Raw genomic sequence first — 18,210 nt, forward strand, 5'->3', positions numbered from 1 at the left:
TATTTTTAAATTCAGGGTATTGGAATTAATAAGTACATCTCATAGATTAGGCAACATTAAAAATCGTACTGAAGAGAAAGAAAATAAATGGATTCTTAGATTGCAAGCACATAAAACTTATGGGTTGAATGAGAAGATCACATTGAAACCATTTTTGGCATCCGGACCTTATAGACACTAATATATTATAAGAAGTTTAAATACGAATATATATATATATATATATATGTATATATATATTCAACAACTATCATTTTATGACAGGTTGATTGTCGTTGAACAAATATGGCAATACATATGTATATGTTTTTTATATATTTTTTTATATATATTTTTATTCATTGCATATATCTGTATAGATATATATATTTTTTCATATATTTTTTATATATATATTTTTATGCATATATGGATATATATTCTTGTAGGTATATGTTTATGATATATACACATATATTTTTAACATAGTTTAGATTTAGAATAATATTCAATCAAGTATACACAAAGTGTTTTAAAATGTTTTAGAGCATTTGCTCTATATGCTTGTACTAGTATTTTAAATTTTAAGCATCAATTGTTCACTTTGATTGTTTAATCAATTAGTTAATTGAAGAACATCACACTATATAAAGGTTAGACCTGAACAGTGATTTATTGAAGTCTGATGAAACGTTTGGTAGAACGTGAAAGCGCTTACTTTTGGATCTGTTTTTTCAATAAAAACTCTGAAGTGAAGACTGGAGTTACGGTGATTATTGCAGCCTTTGGGTGTACCCTTCGTTGTTGTTTTCTATACATTTGGATTTTGTTTAACTGAGGGTACTTAACTCTGCAGCTGGCTTTATTTCTGTTTTCCTGCAGCTTCATTCATATGTTTGAGCGGGTATGTAAACAGTATGAAGTTGACCACGGGCTCTGGGTACGGTTCCTGACCCCCTTTACTCCAAGTTACTCTAACTTCTTTAGCAAAAATGCATGACACAGACTGTTTTGATTATACTGCTGTAAAAAGACATTTATTAGAATGTTTTAAGCTAACACCTGAAATGTATTGGAAAAAGTTTCGTGAGCATAGATGCAAGGCAGATAAAAATGTATGTGAATATGTTGCTGAACTGAGCACTTATTTTCATAGCTGGGTGAGTGGATGTCAGGTCACCACTTTTGAAGGGCTGGCAGACCTTTTAGCTGATAAACACTGTGCTACTTCAGAGGAGTTGGGGAAGAAGGGAGACCTATACCTAGAAAGCAGGGCAGCCCTGCACAGGAAAGGGACCCCTAGTACTGCTCATGGGTCCAAAGGAACCCATGGTGGGCAGCACAGACTGCCCCAACAGAATCCGCCAGTAGCAGGGGAAGCCACTAGTCCAGGTACACGTCCAGGAGCTAGGGTTAAATGTTTTGAATGCAACCAGTGGGACCATGTGGAATACAGATGCCTATGGAGGCAAGGTTGGGGAACTAAAGGTGAGGGAGCCAGTAAGTGGGAAAGACAAAATGCCAACAGTGGGTTGTCTTGAGGCAACAGGGGTATGGGGCTACCACCCTTCAGATGTCCTGAGAGGGAAGGATTTGGATGAGGCAGTACCATGTATTTATGCAGTTAAACACAGGCTAGGAGACAAACATGTGGGTCTGGTAGTCTGGGGGAGACCCAGACAGACTGCATACTTGCAGCCAGGACTGCTGACGTGGTTACTTCAGGGAGTGAGCTATGCTGTAGCAGAGAGACTGAATGTGAGCCACAGCTGCTTGAGGGTACTGATGTTCAGTTGGACAGGGTAACTGCAAAGGTAGAGGAGAGTAGTAGTACCCAGGCTGACAATGAGGCACTGCTGTCAGAGTATGCCAGACATCCTGTGGAAGGGGAGATGGGAAGGGTTATAAGGAGAGACTTTAGACAGGCTCCGCTCTCAGACCCTACATTGCAAGGCCTGAGGCAGGTAGCTAGGGAGGCATCTGATTCTCAAGGGAAGGGGGTATCTGTATACTGGAACAAAGGGTTATTTTACTGAGAGTGGACCCCTGAGGGAGGGCTAGAAGGTGAGAGAGTACAGCCGTTGGTGGTGCCTAGAGCTTACCATCTGGCGCTTCTAGCCATAGCCAGTGATATTCCCTTTGCAGGTCATGTGGGCATAAAATGTACAAAAAGGTATATTGTGCAAAACTTCTATTGGCCTGGAATTTCCAGAGATGTAACAGGGTACTGCAGGACCTGTGAGCAGTGCCAAAAGGTAGGCAAGGCAGTAGACAAGGTGAGAGCTCCTTTGATGCCTTTGCCTGTGTTTGAGGAGCCATTTCAGAGGGTAGCTATGGATATTGTGGGTCCTCTGAGTACCCTAAGTTCCACAGGGAAAAAGTATATCCTAGTGACTGTAGATTATGCTACATGATACCCTGTGGCAGTGGCTTTGTCCTCCATTGAGGCCAAGAAGGTGGCAAATGCTTTGGTAGAGATTTTCAGCAGGGTAGGTTTCCCAAAGGAAATACTGTCTGACAGTGGTGCCAATTTTATGTCAGACCTGCTGGCTTGTCTGTGGAAGTCCTGTGGGGTGAAGCACATGAAGACCACCCTCTACCATCCCCAGACTAATGGTCTTGTTGATAGGTTAAACTCTACAATCAAGTCCATGCTACGGGCATTTGCAGATCAGTTTAAGATGGAGTGGGACAAATATTTGCCCCATCTGTTGTTTGCTTAGAGAGAGGTTTCCTAGGAATCCACAGGTTTTTCACCCTTTTAGTTGCTGTATGGGCATAGGGTGAGGGGACCTCTAGATTTAATTCAAGATGAGTGGGAAGGTGAGTGTGAGTCTCACAAGGAGTCTGTTGTGGCATATGTCCTGAATCTCAGGACAAGGCTCAGGGAACTTATGGGCCTGGCCCAGGAGAACCTGGCAGAAGCCCAACAACAGAAAAAGGTGTGGTATGACAGGAATGCTCAAGCTAGAGTGTGTGTGCTGTAGGGCAGCAGGTGATGGCTCTCATTCCTGTCAGACACAAATTGCAGACAGCATGGGAGGGACCCTACAAGATGGTAAGGAATGTAAGTGATGTTAACTACATGGTGGAAGTGCTAGGCAGATGGCAGGGGCACAAATTTTACCATGTTAACATGATGAAACTTTACCATGATAGGGAGGCCCTTGTGCTGAGCATTTGCAGTGGATTGCAGGAGGAGTCTGTAAGAGATCTTGTGACTGATCTCAATGAGGCTCGGGCTGACACCTCGATGGAAGGGGTAGCAATGTCCCAGCAGCTATCTGCGACCCAGTTTCAAGAAATCCAAGCAGTGTTGCAGGAGTTTGGGGGCATGTTCACTGGGAAACCAGGGAGCACCCACCTGGTGCAGCACCAGGTGGATACAGGACCCCAAAGGCCTACTAAGCAGGCCCCTTATAGGGTGCCTGAGATAGAGTCAAACAGACTCTGAGGGAGGAGAGATACAGGAGATGTTGGAACTAGGAGTGATTCAAGAGTCCAACAGTCCCTGGGCCTCACCAGTGGTGTTGGTGCCAAAGAAGGATGGCAACAACATGTTCTGAGTGGATTACAGGAAATTAAATAGTCACACAGAGTCAGATGCTTACCCTATGCCTAGGACAGATGAGGCCCTAGAGCAGCTGCATGGGGCTAAGTATCTTACAACCATTTATCTTACCAAGGGTTATTGGCAGGTGCCCTTGACTCCCAGTGCTAGAGAGAAGTCAGCCTTTGTGACTCATTTTGGCTTGTATGAGTTCACAAAGATGCCCTTTGGGATGAAGAATGCCCCAGCGACTTTCCAGAGGCTAGTAGATCATATCTTAGCAGTAGGGTTTGCCCTTGCTTACATGGATGATATTGCTATCTACAACCATTCCTGGCAAGAGCACCTTCAGCATGTCAAGGAGGTACTGGGCAGACTACAGAGGGCAGGGTTGACCATTAAGCTGAGCAAATGTCAGGTGGGTATGGCAGAGGTCTCCTACCTAGGACATAGAGTGGGGAGTGGTAAGATCAGGCCAGAACCTGCCAAAGTGGAAGCTATTCAGGCATGGCTTGCACCTGTTACCAAAAAGCAGGTGAGGGCATTCTTGGGGACAGCCAGGTACTACAGAAAGTTCATTCCCAGTTATAGTACTACGCTGCTTCCCTTACAGACCTGACAAGGAAGAACAGGCCAGCTAAGTTAGTGTGGACCCCAGCATGTGAGCAGGCATTTCAGAAGCTTAAGGAAGCTTTGGGAGGACCCCCTGTGTTAGCCAGTCCAGACTATAGCAAATACTTTGTTATGCAGGTGAATGCTTCAAACTATGGGCTGGGGGCTGTACTTAGCCAGATTTCTTCAGAGGGAGAAGAGCACCCAGTGATTTATCTCAGTCGTAGGCTCCAACCCAGGGAGGAATGCTATGCAGTGGTAGAAAAGGAATGTCTAGCCATAGTGTGGGTGCTACAAAAATTTCAGCCTTATCTATATGGAAGAAAATTCACTATGATGACAGATCACAACCCTCTCACATGGTTAAACAGAGCCATTCAGTAAAATGCCAAGTTGCTAAGATGGAGTCTGGGGTTGCAAGCATATATGTCAGTGCAGCACCGCAGTGGGATTAGCATTGCCAATGCAGATGGGCTCTCAAGACAGGGAATGGGTGAGGTACACCCAGATAGACCTGACACTGTCAAGCGATGTTTCTCAAGGGGCACTTGAAAAACTTGCTTGAGTTTCCCGGGGGAAAGAGATGTGACAATTGGAGAGAGATGGGCGAAGGCTGCCAGCCTAGTCAAATAGAATTTGATGTATAATTCTGGCATTTGTAAATAAATGTAAAATTACAGGCATGTTTCTTGAGTGTAAAAGCATACAGTGAAATGTGGAACTGCAAAATATGTGAAAACATTGCACTCTACTTGGCCCAGTGAAGCATGTTGTAATCCTTTCATATTAGAATGCGGCTCCAGTGCAGCTGGATGAAGAGTTCATGCCCATTGTTTTAAGGCTAAAGTTTATGACCAGAATTTATGGAATGTGCTTTATTGCTCAAGTTTCTGTTAAAATATACATGTGAAATGTCTTCTATTGTAAGTTTCTGAGTAGGTGTTAGATTGCTAAATAATGTAGTTTGTGGCCTGAGAACTCAGACCAGGTGTTAAGATGATGCAGTATGAATACTGGGAAAACCTAAGTGTCAAAATTGATGTCATTTGGGAGGGCCTTGGAGACATGTTTGTTAGTAATGTTTAAATACTATTTCTCACAAGAGACTGAAAGCATTTTGATCTTGGATATCCACTTATCAGCACTCTGCCTTATGCTCACATGCAAGTTTTAGCACTGTGATTTTTTGTAGGAATAGTTAAAGCTAGTAAAGATTAGTTAGGTGTTTTTCTTTGAAATCAGATCTGTCCTTCTGTATTATTTGAAGTTTGTGTGATCTCTGAACTCTTAGATATCTCTGTGGTGTAGTAGTTTTGTCTTGTGTTTTAATTATTTATTATTAAATATTTTTAAACTTTCTACCTGTGGCTGATTTGTGTAGAGCTAAGCTCTAGAGTACATTGCATATTTATAGAGTTTGTAATAGGCCACTCTAAAGTAAGCCTTGACTGTTAGTCATACTACCATTAGATATTAATATTGCACAGTGATAATTGGACACCCTTTTAAGAGCCTTTTAGTAGCTATTATTAACTGGGTGGTGGCAGTAATTACTACCGTATAGTCTGGGTAAAGGGGCTCAGTTGGAGACTCTGTGTCAGCCTTTCCCAGGAGTGTCTGTGAAGTTGTATGAATACTTATCTCAAAGTGTGTGTGTTGTATCAGCTATTTGTCAGGGACACGAAGCACTGGTTGGACAGAGAGGGTACTGGAGGTTTTAGCTTACCCAGTTAGACAGAGACCTGGACCCTATAGCTGTGCCAGTGGAGAGTCTTATTGGGGACCTAGGGAGCAACCAGCCCCAGACTGACTGTGATCTCTGTGTGCACTTAAGGAAAATTGTACATTACTGTGTGTATTAGTTATCCTTTTCTCTTCTAGGAGAACTACCTCCCTGGTGTTAGTGGTGAGGATTGAGGCTCCTTGATTGCTGAGCCAGGGCATGGTTGTCACAGACCCTTTCCCCAAAATCAACCTCATTAAAAATCTTGAATCTTATTTCTTTAAACCTTAACTTGCCTATTCCTTATTGCTGTTTTCTTTCAGTACTTATTCCCTTCTAAGGCTTAATGTAGAATTTTCTTAATTATTTTTTTCATTCCATTCTCTCCTTTTCAGTTTGTATTCTCCAATCCCTAGCTTCCAAGGCTTTATTTTAGTTACATTAATTTCTCATGCTGCTTCGTACTTTTCCCCACATTATTTGTCCTAATAAATTCCTATCTTTCTTGCATATGTTTTCTAATATCCACTGAAGATTCAAGAAGCCAAATAACCCTGTTGGTTCAAAAATTCTAACCCACCTCCTTTCGTTGTACAACACAACACACCTCTTTTATCGTATTTAACCTCAAAACGATACATATAGCAAAACACAATCTCGAATATTATTTTCTCTTTTTCCCTTTTAGTCTATATAACTCACCTAAGTAGCCTAACTTTCCTTAGAATCTTGAATGAAAAAGATAACACTTACCAACTCAGCCGATATTACAAGCTTGCGCCAACCAAACAACCTTTGAGCTAAGGTTACCCATAGTGCCCTTTTCCTACTCTCCCCAGATCTCGTTTGCCACGTAGAGTTTCAAGACGCTTCAGGCCAGCTCTCAAGGTAAGTGTTTCATTTTCACGAAATATTGACTTTTGTTGCTTTTCTAATTGTTAATAACTCCTCTTTTCTAAGTTGTTTATACTTTGTGATACTTTACTACTGGTGCGACTGAAAATTTCCTTCCCTTTCTGATATTTCTTAGTGCCATCGTTGATACAGGCCCTTCCATTTCCCTTTGGTAATTTATATATATACCAACGTTGGTATTTTTTCTTTTTCTTTACTTTACCCTTTGGACATTTTCTTCCTTTACCATTGTTGGTAATGTAAAAAAAAAAATTCTATTGGTAATATAAAAAAAAAAAAAAATTCTATTTATGCTTGTGTGTATGTCCATGTGTAACTGTTGTTGACAGTATTTCTCTTTACTGTTAAATTTCTGTTTTTTCATTCTGTTGGTTTATTGTTGTTTGGATAGCAGTATAATGGCGGACAAAAATGGCACTACAGGTTTCAAACAATGTAAAGTGTGGCAGGAAGATGCCCAACTCTAATGGCCATCTCTCCTGTGTCTATTGCCTCAGAGTACCGCACTTAAAATTTCAATCACTGTGCAAATTATGCAAGATCTTTGGTGCCCGCACCTTAACTGAGTGCAAGAATAAGCTAATCCTTGAAGGGTCTTTTAAAAACCTCCTTTCTCGGAGGCTTTATCTGAGGTGGCGGTCTCATCCCCTCCTAAAAAAAAGTTGGAGGCACCAGTCAGTACCCTCATCATCTCATACTCAGGAATCGAAAACCACTAAGGCCTAGGTTCATATAGAACCAAAACTAAAAATTGCTAAAATGGCTTCGACACCTGTGTCAGCACCAGAGTCAAAAACTCCTTCCATGGTGCTGTCCTCGACCACGGAACCAACAATGACTACTACTCCCACGGTACCGATCCCTTCCACGGTACCACAGACCCTCTTGGCACTAAAAATAGTATCCCCATTAAAACTGGTCACCCCCCCCCCTCCATCACAACCTTTTGGTCTTTCGACCACAGTGCCAAAGGTTGACACACTAGCTAGAAACAGATATTCTCCATCAGTTGACCCCTTTGTAGGACAACAACAAAGTCCATTCCTAGATCAGCCTGAGTCCCCATCAGGGATTTCAACCCGTTCCACCAGGAGTCTTTCAGAGCTCGATGTAGTGAGACTTGTGAATCAGCTCCTAGCAGCCAGCGGCATCTCAACCTCTTCTAGGACCTCCCTCCCACCCGGAGCCGAAGGTTTTTTTTCCACAGACACCAACCTACATTCCTCCTTCAACCTCCCCATAGGTCTTGGAGCCTTCGTTGCCAACGCCTACCTCGGTGCCAACCTCTTCAGTTCCATTGGTAGATCTTACCTTGGTTCCAGAGCCTACCCTGTGGACCATGGCTCAGTTGGAGCTGACCCACCCACGGAATCGTGACTGGTCTGTCAGCTCCATGATCCCTAGTACATGGCCAAAATTTTTCTACGGCGCCGTCTACGGTTCTGGCTGCTTTGACAGCTCCGAGTCCTCTTGCGGCTCCCTCCCTGTATGTGGGCTCGTCTGAGCGGGGTGTGATCTCAGTTCTGAGGTTGTCTTTCTCTGTTCCAGGCTCCCATCCCTCTTCAGGCGGGCCTGCCTTACAGGTGATGGAGAGGACACTCGCCTCAGCAAGCTCACAGTTGTCTCCCTCTGCGTCAGAATGCCATATATACATGCCCTCTGGTTTGCAGCTGCCACAGTCCACTAATCTGGGACATCAGGCACTGGAGCAGCAAGACAGCCTACTGCAGGGCACCCTCTCTTTGGAGTTCTCTTCTGATCTTCCCCCTGAAGAGCCACCCTGTAACAGATCATGCAAGAGGAAGCATGTTGATGCTCCGGAAAAATCCCTCACCGAAGATGCAGATTAAGAGGAAGGGGAAAGGATCCCCATGGTCACCTCCTGAGGATGTCTCTCTTGGAGACATACTGGAGATCTTGAACAGAGGGGGTGACGAAGTCCACCAACCCTTCCTCGGAGGAATCTTTTTTTTTTTTTTTTTTTTTTTTTTTGTAGGCTTTTTGTGTCCGAGACTCTACTTCCTGGGTGACCCTGCCTGCAGATGGCTTGGTAAAACTCATCGTAGAGTGTGCCTGGAAGGCCCCTGGTACCATTGAGCCTATTCCCTGTAGACTGGATAAAAAATACTGTCTCTTCCAGGGGATCAGCCCCGTTGGCCCAAAGGCTTGGCAGTAGATGCTATGGCAGTAGTGGTGTCTACCAAGAAAGAACTCGCAGATGAAAGTCTTGCTGTTCATCCTCCAAACAGGGAATCTCTGACGAGGGACAGACTGGAGAAGAGGGTTTATGCTTCAACAACCTTTGCCATATGGTCACGTTGAATTACCTGGCACATTTTACCAATCTCCAGAGGGACTTGATTACAGAACTCTCTGAGACGTTAGCAGGAGCAGTGTCTGATGAGGTACGCGACAAAGTTTCTTCACAGCTTGCACCATGGAATCCATATCCAACTCGGCCATGCGGTTGATTGCACATACAACTGAAGGGACAGACAGAGCAGCGGGTACAGGCATTGTCATGAGACTTCACACCTGGATGCACTTGTGCGTCTTTGCGGACCCTTTCAAGTCTTCCTTCGTCAACAGTCCCGTTGATGCTTCCTCTCTCTTCAGTCCAAAAGTTAGACATGCTAGCCAGGTGTGAGAAGGACAGAAAGACCCTATCTGCTGTGGACATAACTCCCCAGCAATCCTGTACTAGGAATCAAAGAAGTGGAAAGATGTGGTTCAGGAAATCCCAAGGCCCTTTCCATGACACACGTGGTAAGTTTTCCCACTTGGGCAGAGGGGGGAACTCATCAGGAAGACGCCCCTCCCATGACAGAGGGGGTCTGCGTAACCAGAGGTCCAGAGATTCTTTTTCTGGACAGCCCTACCAGCGATCCTGAAGAGCGGCCCAATTGCTTTCCTCTGGAAGCAGTCAAGGGACGATTCTCTCTGCACCCCTTAGCCTGGCAGTCAATAATATCAGATTCCAGGGTGCAGAAAATAATTACCAGACGTTACCACATCCCCTTCAGTTTTTATCCAAGACCACAAAGGAGAATGCCCGTCATTCCACCCAGTCAGAGGGACATAGCAGCACAAGCTGCTCAAAAAAGAGTCATCCAAGCAGTACCACCGGACTGGATAGAATCTGGATTCTATTTAAGATTCTTTTTAGTGCCAAAAAAGACAGGGGACTGGAGGTCAGTCCAGGACCTCAGCATCCTGAACAAGTTAATCAAACAGACCAAATTCTGGATAGTCACGGTTCAGTCTCTTCTCCCATTTCTGGAAAAAGATGATTGGATGTGCTTGATATATTTCCCGGATGCGTATTACCATATAAAAATGGGCAAATGCTCCAGAAGATATCTCCTCTTCCGGCTGGGAGCTAATCATTACCAATTTCGAGTGCTGTCCTTTGGTCTCTCTACAGCCCTCAGTGTGTTCACCAAATGTATGGCAGTAGTAACAGCTCACTTGAGACTGCAGGGATTCTGGGTGTTTCCATATCTATAAATGAAGAGAGGTCTAACGTAGTACCTACTCTAAGACTAGAATTTATCCAGCATTCGGCACAAGGACTCTCATTGTTGTCCTCCCTCATCATTTGGTCTCTGAAGAAGAGACTTTCTAGCTCCCATTATTTCAGTGTTGGAGTATTTATCAACATTACTCCATTCAGGAACTTCAGCTTCTACAATCAGGGTCCATTTAGCAGCTATCTCAAACTTCCATAATGGTTTCCAAGACTCTTCATTTATATCTCACAGTCTCTGTAAAACCTTTTTGAAAGGAGTCATGCATATAAAACCACCCTTCAAATGAACCCATTGAACCTTGGAATTTAACACTGGTTCTGCAAACATTGACTCATTATCCCTTTCAGCCTGCTGCCTCTTGCGATAAAAAATTCTTGTCTTGGAAGACTTTATTCTTGGTAGCCATTACCTCTGCAAGGAGAATATCAGAATTGAAGGCCTTGTGTGTAAAATGCACTTACATAGTTTTCCACAAAGAGAGAGTATCTCTTCGGACTAACCCTTCTTTTCTACCCAAGGGTGTCTCAAAGTCCAATATCAAGCAGTCCATCGACTTACCAGTTTTCTTCCCAAATTTTTCTAATAAAGGAGCACATTGCTTGCGTCTCTTAGATGTACATAAACAACTACGTTTCTACTTAGACAGGACTAAGGCTTTCTGTAAATCTGACCAATTGTTCCTGTCCTTTTCAGGATCCAAGTTAGGAAAGTCAGAAAATGGTTGAGAGACTGCATTTCTTTTATCTATCAACAAAACCAGATACGTTTAACTTTCAAAATCAAAGTGCATTCAACCAGATCAGTTGCTATTTCCAAGTCTTATCACAAGGTCTGCTTGTCCCTGTATGCTATTAGCTCACAGTACACGTTCTCACTTCCACTTGCAAAATAGGCAAGTGCTGTAACTCCCATTGACTCAGTCTTAACTTAATTTAGCCCTATCAGCACCCAATCCTGTTAAACTATCTAGCCCTACCAGAGCCCAAACTCGAACCCTAAAACTCCCAACCATTTCCTAACCTGATTCCTGTTTCCCTAAACCTAAAATCCGTGATTGCTCCCTAACCCTAAACTCCAACCCTCCTCTCTCCTTAAACTTAAATTCCCAGTCATTCTCTAACCTAAACTTTGTTTCTGCTCTTCAACCTCAAAACTTCTCTCCTGTTCCCTAGCCCTAAAACACCCCCTCTCCCACTCCCTAGCCCTAAAACCCCTCCTCTCCCACTCCCTAGCCCTAAAACCCCTCCTTTCCTGCTCCTCAGCTGTAAAACTTCTCTTCTCCTGCTCCATCCCGATGGCTGTTGCAGTTAACTTGCTCATATTCATATAATGTGTTCAAGTAAGGTGCAGTACCCTGTAAAAAGCTACAAGACGCTGGAGTTCCTGTTTTTGAGACGGTAGTCTTTGAGCACTTAAGACTCAAGTGTTTATAGATCGAACCCTTATATGCAGATTTTATAACCCTCGTTACTTTCTCCCCTAAATTAGAAATGTCTAATGTTCTTCACACTCATTTGTGACAAACTGAATCAAATACTTTTGTGACATCACTACCCCGCCCCCTTTAATTTCCCCTGTCATGTTCATTCATTTTTACATTCTATATTCCTCCATAAATCTTTTGCTTAAAGTATAATCTCTTTTTTTATCCTTCACCATAATTTTCTGTCTAAATAACATCCCAGTAATTCTTTTTTTTACATCACAGTAATTCTTGTTTTCCTCATATTTCTTTTTCTTTCACCACCATCTTCTCTTCTCTTTGCATACATTGACAGTTCTTGTGTATTAAATGAGCCACCTTTATTTTTCCTCAAACTTTTCTATAAATTCAAATATACTGCTTTAGATTTCTGTTTCTGCCATACCCCCCCACACTGCACCCATGTTTCATGAAATGGCCTCCTTGGACATGTCTTCTTTCAGTAAGTGTCCTTTTCACTTCTGTGTCTCGGATTTTATTCAACTCTCCAGTTAATCTTTTCATTCCTTGTCCTTCCTTCACCTTAGTCTTTACCTATTTCTGCTCAGATTAGCATATGATCATAAAAGGAATACCTACATTTCATTCCTTGCACCTCACATAACTTTTCTGGCATAAATCAATCTATGTCCTGATGATACTTCTAATATCTCCACCCTTTTCTATGCCTCTGCTATATATACAAACTTGTCTAAAAACAACATCACCAAACTTTCAGAACCCACCACTGTATTAACCTCAAGCAACTATTGGTTAGAACTCTACAACCACCACCACGCTATCAACAATTTATTATCATTCATAAAGACCCTTTTTACCCATGCTACCTAGCCTTACAAACAAATTGATTTTTCACCTTATAAAAACAGCCACACTAAGATCAAAGCTCAATGGCTATGTCCTTGTACTAATCCTGACTGAAATTATTCCTTAACTACTCCCTTCCCCCCCTTTTTTTTCCCAGCTCCCCCACTAAACACTATTTTACTGTGACAGATTTAACTTTGAGTTTGTTCTTAAACACTAGCACATCTTGAATTTGTTTAGTATTATACTGTAGAATAGAATGTTTACCTTTGTTTGATTTATATTGCTAACAACTATTTTCTGAAAGATTATGGTTTCTTTTTTTTGGTTTTTTTGTGTTTTTCTCTAAATTCATCAATGTCCACCTATGTATTTATTGTATGATGCTTTATCATTGATCCACCAAACTTCATCACATCTCAGCAGACCTTTAACTTTTGCTCTTTGTTAGATTACAGTTTAAATTCCATATCACTTCTGTGCTCATATTCACTGACTCATTTTTTGATTTCATTAAATCATTGTTTCATACTAGTAATTGCATGTACCAGTATAAGTCTAATCACTGTTGTTCACTCTCAGATCACATCACTGTTTTCATCAAGTAGTCCAGTCACATAAACAGTAAGCCTTCCATCACTATCTTCTTGTTCACTACCAATTTCTTCTTCTTCTTCTCATTTTTTAGATTTCATTCTCTTATACAAACATTTGTTTTATGGAGTGTGTATATATATATATATATATATATATATATATATATATATATATATATATGGGTTCACTTCAAAATCCTGAAAGCTCAAAATACTGAAAACTCATAATACTGAATCTCATAATACCGAAAAACATACAGGACACCAACACTGATGTGTGATTGTGCGGACATTCGGGTTAGGGTGCGGGTCAGGTAAGTGTGCAATTGTGAAGGTCGTTAGGGTTAGGGGTGGGTTAAGTGAGTTAGGGTTAGGGCTCGGGTGAGGTGAGTGTGCGGTAGTGACAGAATTTTGGGTTAAGGGCGGGTTAAGTGAGTTAGCTTTGGGGCGCATGTGATGTGAGTGTGCGATAGTGACGGACCTTAGGGTTAGGGTCTGGGTTAAGGTAGTGGATAGATAGTAGTGTATGTGCAGTGTAGTGTAGCTGCAATACAGTCAGTGTTTGTGTCCTGTATGTTTTTCGATAATATGCGATTCAGTATTATGAGTTTTCAGTATTTTGAGCTTTCAGGATTTTGGGTTCGAGATTTTGAGATTCAGGATTTTGAGCTGGATTTTGAAGTGAACCCACACACACACACACACACACACACACACACACACACACACACACACACACACACACACACACACACACACACACAATCCCAGCTGTGACTTTTTCTGTTTTGCAAAAGAGAATCTCTGTGCTTATCGTATAGCCTGATTTAGTATCAAACAGTAATGAGTGAGTGCTTTCACAGAATAGCTTGACCGGTGGGCTATACATACTAACACGTTTGTTATTCTCAGAGTATACTAATCCATTTCATTAAACCAAATGCAAACTCTTGAATTACAAGTGGGTGCACTTTCAGCAATTTTGTATTTTCTAGCATTTTACATTTCTTATTTGTCTATATCATATCAGTACTGAGCAGAATATCTACTTTGCGTTAAAACTGCTGGTGATAGTGATGTCTTAGTATTCTCTAACAGTGTATTGTAGTGTCTGTCGGTATCCATAAGTATTCAGCAATATTCAACAGTATGCACATATTACATTAAAGCTACATGCAATATCAGCGTCGTCTTATTTTTCAAGTGTTGTACACTCCCTGTGGTTATTTTTAGTATAGCAATGCTCAACAGTATTGAACAAAATTTATGTAGTGTTCACTGCCAGTTACTACTAGTTTTTGACCCCATACGTCCAGTGTCAGCCTATAACCCAAAAATCCTTAGTAAACTTACTTGTGGGCCTCTTATCATGCCTGAATAGCCCACATTATGGTGATTCATAAGATCTTTCAGGATATGTGAGTGATATGGCTTTGTTTCTCCACAGGATGCGTAAAAGAGATGCTGGTAGTGCTCCGAACCTTGGCGATCGTGTTCCCTATGTAATTATCAAAGCAGCCAAAGGAGTGGCTGCATACATGAAATCAGAGGTAAGACTACCCCATCTTATGCTACTGGGGGTGAAGCGAATAGGATTATTAAATACATTAGGGACTTCTTGACATTAATTTCTTTGAGATCCAGGAGTGCTCTGGTACTGTTGGCACAGAGATAGAAAAATAGTGGAAATGCATGTTTCACTTCTTGATTGAGCCCGATGGTGTACTCTACAGATTAGATTGATCTGTTTCATTGAAAGCTCAGAATGCTGTGAAACTTGATTATGGATGTCAGTGAAGAATGTGTGCATTAGGTAGATATCACCTGTAAAGTATTGTGCTGCATTATAAAGATGTACCTGAATTTTATTAACAAATTACATTTGTATGTTCCATCCTGGCAAAGCGGATCAAATAAAATAAGCATTGTACACTAGGTCCAATGCATACTGTTTGTTGTGTGTTCTGGGTATGTCCAAGAATACTCCGTCACAATCTGGTCCAGCTTGTAAAGGCAGCACTCTGAATTTCTGTGATCTGTTGTGTGTATATATAGCAATAATATTCTTGTTGGGTCAGTAATAGTAATGTTATAGCTATGTTTTAGCCATTGTGATAAATGAAAATAGAAACAAAAAGAAAAGATTATTTTGATGCTCGAGCATGCATTGCATTCAAGTCTATGAATTGTGGTAAAGACAGTGAGCTGTGAAGAAGTTTTGTCCTTCATATTTGCTGACTTTTCATGTCTGCAGCTGCTTACTTTGCAACTTTGGCCAAACAATTGCAGCAGATGAAAGCTTGTGCGTCAGCCCTGGAAATAGTTGTACCTAATGCGCTGTATTCACTTCATAAAGAATAAGTAGAATTATGTTTTATATTTTCAGTCTGTCATTTGTTGCTCTTTTTCACATGGGAAGATTGTGAATAAGAATAATTCTAACAGTAGCTTCGTTATTACTTAAACAGTGTGGGTGTTTGTGTCATACTGCAGTTTAAAATCATCTTTAAAATGCATTTTGCTTTTAGCATTAAGATAAGCTGATTTTGTAGATTGGCTAATTTTGGGCATGATGGACATTACCAACTTCCATTTGCAGAATATTGTGTTTAAAACCTTTGCAGTGTCAAGAGTATTTAAAGGGATTTCTCAGTAACAGAAGCAGTCTGTTGTGGCTGCTTTGTTTGGCTACTGTTCAGTGTAGCCCATTAAAACTAATTTCAGTATTTAAACAAGCTTTACAAAACAGTGACTAGGTATGGCATTCATCTCACTATACAAGTGATCAGTGCCATTTTCTTTCATTTATTGTAAGTATAAGCAGGTACACATGATAACAGATGGTTTATAATGGGTAAAATGTTTTCTTTTTCTCCTGTAAGGATCCCATTTATGTTCTTGAGAACAATATCCCCATCGACACACAATACTACCTAGAGCAACAGTTGGCAAAACCACTTCTCCGAATCTTCGAACCTATCCTTGGAGAGGCGAAAGCAGAAGCCATCCTTCTCAGTAAGCATTTCTGAGTCTTGTCTCCTGATACCCTCCACAGCCTGACAGGTTCCGTCTTTCTCCAGCCACACACCATCCTTTCTTTTTTTTTTCAAAATGATTTATCAAGTTTAAGAGTTAAAAATATGCTGTTAACATTCATAACTTTAACAGGTTTGCATATCTTGATTTGTTTCTGAGTGAATAAGGAACAAGGTGTAAGAAGAGTAGATTTAAGATTCACAAGTGAGTGGCATAGCTAGCAGTTCTATTAACTTGAAAATGTGCTAGAGTAGTAGCACTTTATGGAAGTTGGACATTTTGATGCAGCAAGGTGTCTGTGTCTTGATTTCTTTTTACATGTAATCTCACTAATGCCTATAATTAACTGAAATTGTGAGAACTGCATGTATTGTTTAGCAGTGTGGAAAAGAGAGCTGTTAACTACATTTTGTTATGCTGAGTTCCTTTTTCCCCACCTCCACTTGCCTGTGACAAGATAATTGGGTAGACAGATGTTGACAGGTGGGTTTAATCATTAATGAAGGAATGAAATAAAAAGTCTGATAGTCAAATGTATTCATAAATATGCATAGCTGAATGGTTTGCAATGGTATATTCAACTGCCTGTTTAACAATCCTTGGCACACATTGTTAAAGCACCCCAGAAGACTCTGCATCAGCTGATGATTTAGGTGGTAGAGGAATCAATTGAGGAAGGGGTGTATGTGTGTGTGTGTGTGTGTGTGTGTGTGTGTGTGTGTGTGTGTGTGTGTGCGTCAACTTTCTCATCTTGGGGAAGGGAGGGACCTGAAGCCCACTGTACTGTTGATACTATGTGGAAGCAACAGGTTACAGTATGGCTTGAGATGTGCTCACTCAGCTAGCTGTGTGTTTACATAGTAGCTGTGATTGCTTGCCTGCACCTTCCTATGCATGAACTACTAGGTGGGATATTGCATGATCCTACTTGAATTGAGCTGCTGCAGGGAGGGCAGTGGAATAAGGCTAAAAAGGCAGAAAACCCCTAATAGCTCTTTTGTGACACTAGAACATTTCCAACCTTGAGCTTTGCTTTTGTTAGTAAAAGTCCTGCAGTTGTATATATATTCTGTAATAAGCACGTGTGTCCTTGTGGCTGCCAGATTACCAGCCAGGATGTCTACTGATTTTTGCATGAAGTATCTTGGAGCTTGACATTGGTTCAGCCAAGCTATCAAGCATCAAAGGTAGGCGAAGATGTTAACTTGTTTAGGAAATATGACAGAGGTCAATAGGTCTTCTTATCCTAGCAGAAATGTCCTTCCTTGAAGCCATAGGCACAAGTTCAAGCATTACCACGGGGACAAACACTTAAAGGCCAGGTTCAGGTAGAAGTACCTTAAGGTAAGTCCAATGCTGTGCCCATCCCTTGATAAGCTCTTCATATAGTGTGCTTAGCTTCAGCTAGTGCATGCTCAAACCCTAACCAGTCTTCAACCTCACCCAGTGACTTTAGGAACAGAAGAGACTGAGGATGCACCCCATGGTTCTTTCATTGCTTTTTCTCTGCGAGATCTGCTGGAATTAACACGACCAGATTGATCTATAGATCCGTTTTGAGTAATACTGTAGTATGTTGTAATTTTCAGCGACTGGAGACTCCACTCCCTGCTGATGTTACATTTCATGCCAGCAGGACATGCCTAAAAGCTCTGATATCAAGCCATTGTTTGATATTTGTTGAGAGCTTATAATAAAAGGTGTTGTATGTCTGAAGCTGAGTCTCTACAGGCCTTCAAGCCAGCAGCTTTTAGATAATACACAATCCATCACCACATCCTGATGTGCCATTGCCTTGGTCATTTCCATCACAAGCTTGTCTCTGTAGAAGGTCATACCCACTACTAGCCAGGGTTGTCTTACTTCATTACTAATCAGATTTTACTGTGATCAACAGGATTTGAAGACCTGTATTTCAGAGATGGGCAGACTTAAACTCCACTCATTCTTTCACATCTCTGCTGGGTGACCCACCTTTT

The 18,210-nt window shown here is 41.5% G+C and overlaps 1 protein-coding gene across 1 annotated transcript in view; it reads left to right on the forward strand.

Moving 5' to 3' along the window:
- Nucleotides 1-18,210, forward strand: part of POLD1 (DNA polymerase delta 1, catalytic subunit) — a gene marked incomplete in the record, with an annotated part of 1,583,142 nt that overhangs the window by 1,084,919 nt on the left and 480,013 nt on the right. The window contains 2 exon segments of the mRNA XM_044059378.1: nucleotides 14,643-14,745; nucleotides 16,078-16,210. Of these exon segments, the coding sequence (XP_043915313.1) occupies nucleotides 14,643-14,745; nucleotides 16,078-16,210 (236 nt within the window).

The sequence above is a fragment of the Protopterus annectens genome, chromosome 17.part0 (genome assembly GCF_019279795.1).
Source record: "Protopterus annectens isolate FY-2018-M chromosome 17.part0, PAN1.0, whole genome shotgun sequence".
Lineage (NCBI taxonomy): Eukaryota > Metazoa > Chordata > Ceratodontiformes > Protopteridae > Protopterus > Protopterus annectens.